The sequence below is a fragment of the Otolemur garnettii genome, unplaced genomic scaffold (assembly GCF_000181295.1).
Source record: "Otolemur garnettii isolate 467f Iridium unplaced genomic scaffold, OtoGar3 scaffold00011, whole genome shotgun sequence".
Classification (NCBI taxonomy): domain Eukaryota; kingdom Metazoa; phylum Chordata; class Mammalia; order Primates; family Galagidae; genus Otolemur; species Otolemur garnettii.
Genome location: NW_003852406.1, coordinates 11900005 through 11909513, shown reverse-complemented (window position 1 = coordinate 11909513; position 9509 = coordinate 11900005). Strand labels below are relative to the sequence as shown.

General features: G+C 41.6%; 1 protein-coding gene across 1 annotated transcript in view; it reads right to left on the bottom strand.

Annotated features, from left to right (window-relative positions):
• Positions 1–623: 623 nt before the first annotated feature.
• FAM81A (family with sequence similarity 81 member A) overlaps positions 624–9509 on the bottom strand; it is a 46928-nt gene continuing 38042 nt past the window's right edge. Inside the window, exons 7-8 of the mRNA XM_012801795.2 lie at positions 7894–8089; positions 624–2857 (exon numbers count right to left, since the gene is read on the bottom strand). Of these exons, the coding sequence (XP_012657249.1) occupies positions 2733–2857; positions 7894–8089 (321 nt within the window). The 3' untranslated portion in view covers positions 624–2732. The remainder of the gene's footprint in view (positions 2858–7893; positions 8090–9509) is intronic.

The window sequence follows — 9509 nt, the reverse complement described above, 5'->3', positions numbered from 1 at the left end:
TGTGGATGCAGCCATCTTTTCTGCTCTGCTCTAGAGTTGTCCAGTGTAACCGATCTTCCCACAGACAGAGCCACAGTCTACTACGTAGGACAGTCCAAACACAGAGGACAAAATGCCTGTGATCCCACAGTCCTGTGCCACCAACTAGGCCCACCTCCGAGGCCTCCATCCGTACAACCAGAGGACAACATCAAACCCAGATGAAGCCAGTAAGGTTGGCTTGTTAGCCATTTGTTACAAGCTGCCTAACCTTTTAGGTGACTAACTGTTCTCATCTGTAAAAGGGGGAAATAGTAATTCAACTAGCTGTTAAAATGGGAAGCGTTAACACACACAAGGGGTTTGGCAGAGGCGCACAGTACACACCCAGGGACCGCCCAGGGATCGCCAGCCAGCCTTCCTTGGGAGTGAGAAGGCAGCAGAGGGCCCCCCAGACAGAGCAGCCCCTGATGACGACGTTCCCAGGGCACCTCCCAGGGCCTCCGCACTTTATTTCAACCATCAGGGGTTTCTACGGAAAGCAAATAGAAATATCTCCTATGGCATTTTACCTAACTAAGTTTTCGCCTCAACACTAGAAGACTTTTAAATTTAAAAATCATACACCACATTTATTTGGACATTTTATTTTTTTATTGCAAATTTCTGGTAAAGAAAAGAACATGGAAGCTGATTCTCATTTAAACTTTGGTAGTTTGGTGAGCAGAGTACTGCGCTGTGGCTGCCGGCTCCCACCTTGGCTGCACACTGAAACACCCAGGGCCTCGGATAGGACTGCTGCCTGCCACCTGCTACCCCGATGTTCTGACTTAAGGGGTCTGGGGGGCAGATGGGCACTGATAGTTATCTTATCTCCTCCAGGTGATTCCCATGTGTGGCCAAGGTGGAGAACCCCTGTGGTGGCTCATTGCCTGGGGCTGGCATTGTCAGAAGCACCTGAGAAAGTCCAGCAGTCACCTGCTCACATTGTCACCTGCTTCCCCCAGCCGGAGGCAGGCTGACATCCCGGCCCTCCCTTCCCAGGTGTCAGATGGGCTGATTCTTCTGGCTCTCTGTGCCGTGGCTTTGTGCTTAAATGTGAAGAACTTCACAGGTTGCTCTATTGCAAAAAGAAATTCGCTTTCTGATTGCAAAAGAGTATTCCCCTCTCTTTTCTTTGTTAAGGGGAGATTTGCGACAAAATAAAAAAAATGCGTTGGATGACAGATTGCTTATTGAATCTCTCATGTTTAAAAAAAAATGTTTGACAAACCATGGAGAGTAAAATAGGATGGACTTTAGCAGCATAGTTGATGTGGGCAAACAGTAATAGCCAGTTCGATGTTTCATTTATGATTTATTCTAAAAATAGAAAATGCTTTTATTTTCCTGAGTCCTTGACAAACAAAAGAAAAAGATTTTATTTTATTTTTAAAGTATTCCTGTTTGTTCTTTTTCCTGGGACACCCTCACAGTTTAGAACGGTGTGTCTCACTATCGGTTTTCACATACACAAGTGAACAACACAGCACGAGTGCCAACTGTCAATGACTAATCAAATATGGCGATTGAAAATAAAACACCCATCATCTACAAAGTTGCTCAGGAGGAAGGTTTCTTGACAGTGTTATCAATGCAATAGTAACTTGATTCTTTGTCCATACAAAAGTATGAATTTCTATTCCACCAGTAAGACTGAATGATTAATGCCTGAACAGCGATAAAATTTTTAGAACATTTAAAAAATACAGAGGATCCCGTTTTTACACCATAATTCTCACGAGTTATCACGCCTTCTATGCTGTCTTCAAATCTCGGATCGGGTACAGTGCGTTGACAAGATAAAACCAAGGCACAAGAGTACAGCTACAAGAAGTGTATATAAACTCTAGCACTTTGTGCCAATGCTGGAAACATTTAGAGAGATCAGAAAAGTCTGAAAAATTATCACATTCTATTATGATCAACGATATGAACAATTAATTGTGCTGCAGTAAACAGACTATTAACCACCAATCCATTATTAAATATATGGCTATCACTATACAGGTTGCAGATAATTCAAAAGTAGTTTTAAATATTAAAATCAGTATCTCAAGGTGGCTGATATAGATATTGTGCCTTTCCATTTGATTTTTTAATCTATATGGCAGTTATCAATGTTTAAGTTATTTTCATTACATAAATCGTGGGGTTTCTTCCAAGTGTGAAATCCTTTCCCCTTACAAAAGACAGAAAGTTTACAGGAAGATAACCAATATAAGAAATGCATAGACGACAATAATAAAATCCAAATGTGGACTCAAAGGTTGAATTCTAATCTGTCAGGACATTCTCTTCATCTAGGGTGAGGAGCGACACATTCCTGGGACAACTCATTAGTTTCTTAATTCAAAATCACCATGGCATTTTTCAAAATCCTAAACCGTCTTGGCTAGAGCATCAAGCATTGAAGCGAAATTGTTAAGTCTTTTCATTCATAAAATGAAAGAGAAAAAAAGCCTTTCGAAATCCATGGGGGATAATTCCATTGAATTTAGAAAAGTGAAATAAAGTGGTCAAAATTGTACTGAGTACTTTTGAAGAAAGAGTGTTTTCAAGACTTAAGGTAAACATTTAGACCCATGAAAACACATTTCTTGGCACATGCACGCCATGGATGGAACAATCCTGGATGCAGCAATGGCCTGGCTACACAGGGATTGCGCTCCAAGCCCCACTGGCAAAACCTTCTTTTAGGTCCTCATTCCCCTTCACACAGGAGCCTCCGGCTTCTGCATTTGTTGGATTTGCTTCTGTAGCTGGTCCTTGTCCAGCTTCATCTTGGCTTCCAGCACTTGCCTGAGGGATCCTATGCTCTCATAGATGGCTGTAAACCCTTTAAGAAGACGGAAATTTCACAAGAGTCAATATTTTGAAAAACAATGCTGTGTCAAACTCTATAGCACATAGTAATAGTTGATTCTGGCAAAAATTATTAATAGATGCTAAAACCCTTGGGGTAGAAGTTTGATGGGAAACAAGTAAGTTCTGTATGTCCCTGGAGATGAATTTTTAATTAGAAAGAGGGAAAAGGAACCATTATAATGGAGAAATCTGGCATAGACCACTTTAACCGAGTGCTCAAAGGTAGCACCACTATGCTGGGAAAAACCAACACTGTACCTCCTGGTTAGACACGCTGGGGGCGGGGGACACAATATCACTTCTGTGGCATTTCCGTCCAACCTGACTCCTACAAAGAGAAAGCAAATAAACCCAAACTGAAGGGCAGTCTACAAAAGTCAGGATGACAGAGGAATTGATCCAAATTAAAAGAGACTAAATAAAGAAACACGGTAACTGGGCGGTGCCTGTGGCTCAAAGGAGTAGGGCGCCAGTCCCATATGCCGGAGGTGGCGGGTTCAAACCCAGCCCTGGCCAAAAACTGCAAAAAGAAAAAAAGAAAAGAAAAGAAACACGGTAACGATGATATGTGATTCCGGATTAGATCTTCCATGGCATCATTAAACATCAGGGAAACACAAATCAAAGCCACAGTGAGACATTGCCTCTTCGTATGGCTTTTTTAACAAAAAGAGGAAAGATAACAAGTGTTGGTAAGGGTATGAAGAAAAAGGAGCCCTGTACACTGTTGGGAATGCAGAATGGTGCAGCCATTGTGGAGAGCAGCGCGGGGGTTCCTGGAGAGATTATTAATAGAACTATCATAGGACCTAGCAATCCCACTACGGGGTACATCCCCAAAGGAGATGAAATCACCACCTTGTAAAGACGTCCGCACTCCCATGTCCACTGCAGCATCACTTACAATAGCCAAGATGTGAACAAAACCAAAGGGTCCATCAACAGAGGAATGGATAAAGAAATTAGGGTGCACATACAGAATGAGTATTATGCAGCCTGACAAAAGAAGATCTGCCATTTGTCACAACACAGACGAGCCTGGAGAACATTATGCCAATAAGCCAGACACAGAAAGAACAATACTGCGTGATCTCATATGTGGAATCTAAGAAAAAAAGAGAAAAGAAAGCCCAATATACAAAAATAGAGGATAAAAAGGGGATTACCAGGGATGGGGGGGAGGGGAAGAAGTGGGAGATGTAGGTCAAAGGATAAATATTGAATATACGTAGGATGAATAGTCTACAACGTTGCATTGTAAAAAGAACAGATTTTAGGTGCTCTTTGCACACACCCACAAAAACAGGGTAACCGTGTTAAGATTACGGATGTGTTAATTTGCTTGAATATAGTAGCCATTTCACTATGTATATCAAACATCTTATATATGTATATCAAAATATCTTTCTGTATACCTTGAACATGTACAATAGAAATTTTTAGTTTGAAAAACGTGTGGTTAGAGAAAAAATAGAACCTGGACTGGAGAAGATTTGCTATAAAGGGAACGATGGCAAAAGCTGAGAACTGAATGTGAAAAAACACTTCATTGAGGTACGCTGTACGTGGTAGGTATTTAAGGGACTGTCTTTGTCCTTAGGGAATATACACTGAAATAATTTAAAGAGGTAAAAAGGCATCATGACTTTTGTGACTTATAAATGATTCAGGAAAAAACTGTATTTGTATATACATACAAGTATTAAGCATATTTCTAAAATATTAACAGTTGGTGAGTCTAGGATATATAGAGATCTTGAACTATTCTCACAGTTCTTCTAAATTGGAAATTATTTCAAAATGAAAAGTTAAAAAAAAAATCTCTATCAAAAAGGAGTTCAGGGCAGGCATAGGGCTCACACCTATAATCCCAGCATTTTGGGAAGCTGAAATGGGAGATCACTTGAAGCCAGAAGTGCCCAAGATCAGCCTGGGCAACACAGCAAGACCCCATCTCTAAAAACATTAAAAAAAATTAACTTGTGGGTGGCACCTGTGGCTCAGTGACTAGGGAGCTGGCCCCATATACCAAGGGTGGTGGGTTCAAACCTGGCCCTGGCCAAACTGCAACAAAAAATAGCTGGGCATTGTGGTGGGCACCTGTAGTGTCAACTACTTGGGAGGCTGAGGCAAGAGAATTGCCTAAGCCCAAGAGCTGGAGGTTGCTGTGAGCTGTAACACCACAGCACTCTACCAAACGGAACAAAGTGAGACTCTGTCTCTAAAAAAAAAAAAAAAAAATTAACTTGCACCTGTAGTCCCAGCTATTTGGGAGGATGAGGTGGGAGGATCTCTTGAGCCCAGGAGTTTGAGACTGCAGTGAGCTACGATTGCACCACTGCACTCCAGCCAAGGGAACAGAGTGAGATTCTTTTGCTAAAAAATAAAAAATAAAAAAGAGTTCTAAAATAATAAAAAGGAGTTTTAAAAAGGACCTCAGGCTCGGCGCCTGTGGCTCAAGTGGCTAAGGCGCCAGCCACATACACCTAAGGTGGCAGGTTCGAATCTAGCCTGAACCCGCCAAACAACAATGATGGCTGCAACTGCGAAAAAAAAAAAAACAGCCAGGCATTGTAGTGGGCACCTGTGGTCCCAGCAACTTGGGAGCCGGAGGCAGGAGACTCACTTGAGCCCAGGAGTTGGAGGTTGCTGTGAGCTATGCCACAGCACTCTACCCAGGGGGACAGCTTGAGGCTCTGTCTCAAAAAAAAAAAAAAAAAGTAGTTCATATTATTCTCTATTCCCATTGGTTTTTAAATTAAACATTTAATAGGAAATTCTTATCTTCCTTAGTAAATTTAGAATTTTCTCTCAAAAAATTTTCATTATGGGACAATTCATGAAAAAATATACACATTATTCATTGAAAATAATGTTCTTACTGACACAGACAGATACAACATAATGCTAAATAAAAATAGTAATTTACAAATCAACATGTAGAGTATGAACTTTTATTTGAAAAAGCACATAAATACCCTACATGTATAGAAATATACACATAAAAGGGACCTCTGGAGTGAGAGAAGTTGTATTTTAAAAAACATTTTATGCTTTATGATTTTCCATTAAGAAATACATCATTTGGCTCAGCGCCCATAGCACAGTGGTTATGGTGCCAGCCACATACACTGAGGGTGGCAGGTTCTAACCCAGCCCGGGCCAGCTAAACAACAATAACAACTGCAACAAAAAACAGCTGGTGTTGTGGTGGGCGCCTACAATCCCAGCTACGTGGGAGGCTGAGACAAGAGAATTGCTTAAGCCCAAGAGTTGGAGGTTGCTGTGAGCTGTGACGCCAAGGCGCTCTACCAAGGGTGACATAGTAACACTCCATCTCAAAAAAAAAGAAATATATCATTTTTGGATGGGGTCTTAGTGTGGGACACACCTTTCGGGGGCAAGACACAATTGTAAGAGGGACTTTACCTAACATATGCAATCCGTGTAACCTGGTTTCTTGTACCCTCAATGAATCTCCAACAGTAAAAAAATATATACACCAGCCCCATATACGGAGGGTGGTGGGTTTGAACCCAGCCCCAAACTGCAACAAAAAATAGCTGGGCATTGTGGTGGGCGCCTGTGGTCCCAGCTACTCGGAAGGCTGAAGCAAGAGAATCGCCTAGGCCCAAGAGCTGGAGGTTGCTGTGAGCTGTGACGCCACAGCACTCAACTGAGGGCGACAAAGTGAGACTGTCTCTAAAAATAATAATAATAAAAAAATATATATATATATAGTTTTTATAAATTAAAAATAGTTTTAATTTTAATTTTCAAAAGGCTCATATGCATTTCTCATTAGATACTAAATATTAACAACCCCAATGGTATATTAAATAGATAACAAATTCATTCAGGAAATGATGCAAAGTTAAACATCAAAATATTCAAATACCATATTCTCATAGTCCAAAAGATGAGAAAGAAAACCCATTTTTATCTTTACAAGTTCTCCAATGCATAAATTGTAGCTTCTCTCAAATAAATAAACTTCTGGTAGTAAAGACAAAATTATTTGGGTGGTAACTAGTTACTTTTATTTCCATGTGGCCATAACAGAAAAATTCCACAGAAGAAAATTTATGGAATCATATATGGTAGAACCTCTGTAAATTGACCACTCAAGGGACTGTAACAAATTGGTCAACATACAGAGGTGGTCAATACCATGAATGAGCCCTCCTGTGCTGATACTTACACATGGTGCATGTCTGGTTTATGAAAATTAAGTCACCTTAAGGAAGTGGTCAGTGTAGGGAGTGATCAAAGATAAGAGGTTTTACTGTGATTGTAAGGAGCTAGGAAATAAATTAGTCCTATTTTTCACACCACGAGACTGTTTCCTCCTTACTGACCCCAATCAACCAGCCCCCACTTGAAAACTTTCAGTAACCAAGAATATTCAAGCTCACAAAGCTACCAGCATCTTATAGAAACCATAAGATACTTGTGCCTCATACTGAATTAAAATCTAACTTCCATGTCTTGGCCCCAGTTCTGTAATCCTGAGCTCAGAGTAAATCTAATCCCTCCTTTAAGTGACAGTCCTCAGAACTTCAAATCGGCTCTAATGTTTGCCTCTAAACAAGTGTGAATGGATGGGCCTTGTTGACTTCTGAGGACGGGAAATCATTCATTGCCAGGGTGGTATGTACACAGTTAAGAGTATAAAATGAGCCCTCAAAAGGCCCTGGAAGGAACGTACTTACTTCTGAGACATGCTGACCTTGGCTATGAACAGAAAAGAATCTGCAGATGGCACTAAAGAAAACGGACTTCGGTTGCAAGCAGGGCAATTTTCATTTTGTTTGCCTGTCCCTTGTGGTGGCTCTTGACATTCACTCAGCATTTCAGTTCAAGACAGCCCAGGTACTTAGAGAATCAACCAAGGACATTTTCACCTACCATTAGCCATGCTCATAGGCAGTTGCAGGGGGACACTAATTACCAGGCTTTCAGATCAGATAGAAAATGCACCATGTGAGCTGTTTGGTTTTGGCCTACCCGCATTAATTTCTGCTTTCATTTCCTTTAAGTTCTGGTTCATCTGCAACTCCAGCTTGGTGATCCGCCCGTGTATCTTCTCCTCGTCTTGCTTTGTTCTCTGTCCATCACTCGTCCTCTTTTGACCCTCTTCTATTTTGTCAAGCCTGGCTGACATCTGGCCGAGCTTCTTCTCCATGTCCCTTTCATTGGCTCCCTGGGATCCATGATAACAATTGGACTTGATTACTCCAAAAAGAAACTCTGCCCCATATTTGTATCAGCCATAACATCATTTAACAACCGTCTGCAAGGAACAGAATGGCAGTGGCCCTTGTTGACCCACCCACTATCTATTCTCCATTTCTTCCTTCACAGATGCCCAATTTTCAGCTGGGTACAAGCTCATCCAGAATGAAGACAACACTCGCCACTGTCTCCTGAGTTTGGTGGGGCCATGTGATTGAGTTCTAGCCAAGGAGAGGGAAGCACAGGTGTGTGTGGCTTCCAGGAAAAGTTAAAAGCTGGCTAATATCCTACTCCTTCCTTCTTCCTTTTGTTTCTGGAATTCAGGCATAATGGCTGGAGTCCTAGCAGCCATTTGAGTTATGAGGAGGTGGGTCACTGTCTAGGATTGGCAGAAAATTAAACTAGAAGGACCCTGGGTGACTGAGGACTGACAAGCCATCATATCCGTCCTGTGTTGCCTATATCTAGAATTAATTTTATGTGAAATAAAAATAAGCTTCTATGTTATTAAAGACACTGTTTCTCTAGGGTTGACTGTTAGTTATTAAACCAATCCACGTATAAAATGGATGATCCCAAGACCCAGAATTATGAGTACAAATGTATTAATATGAATCTAAGTAAATCAGATCTGGCGAAAACATGGGGAAATACGAAGAGAAAATATTTGAAATCTGAAAATATTTGGAATGTTAAATATTTTCTTCCCTTTCCTTTTTACCGTGCTTGGTTTTTATGGGATTCTGTGCATGCAGGTGAGCCTGAGAGGCCAGGACTTCAATCGGCTCGCTGTAAATGGACTATGGTGTGACCCAGCTCTCCTGATGGCACTCAGGGCACCACGTGCACCTCCACAGCCCACAGCTGGAGAGGGGGGAGTCAGAGATACAAACTACACCTGCCACTTCAGCTTCAATCGTCAAAGTCCAACAAGAGGAAACAGGGCAAGAAAAGAGAAGGGAAGGGGAAATGGTCACCCTAAATAACCAAACCCCACAAAATCTGCTTGCCAAGTACTGGTTTGAGCAGCTACTGACTCTGAAGGCTAAATAAGAAAGCCTTGCTTGATATGGTTTCTGAACCGTTCTGCCAAGCTTAACTCTGTGGCAGACTGGGGCAAAAGGAGAAGGAAGGGGAAAAGGAAATGAGTGGACGCCGTTGACATGTTGCCCTCTGCGACTGCACACGGCAGTGACGGTGGGAGGGAGGAATCTGTTCAACACCAGAGGAAGGTAACACCAGATCAAACTGGGAAGAAGTCGGTAACTGTTAGTGCTGTTTGTTTAATCGAAATGGTCCCCAGACTTAAATAACTGTTAGTTTTACTTAGAAATGAACAGTAACAGGCCGGGCACAGTGGCTCACACCTATAATCCTAGCACTCTGGG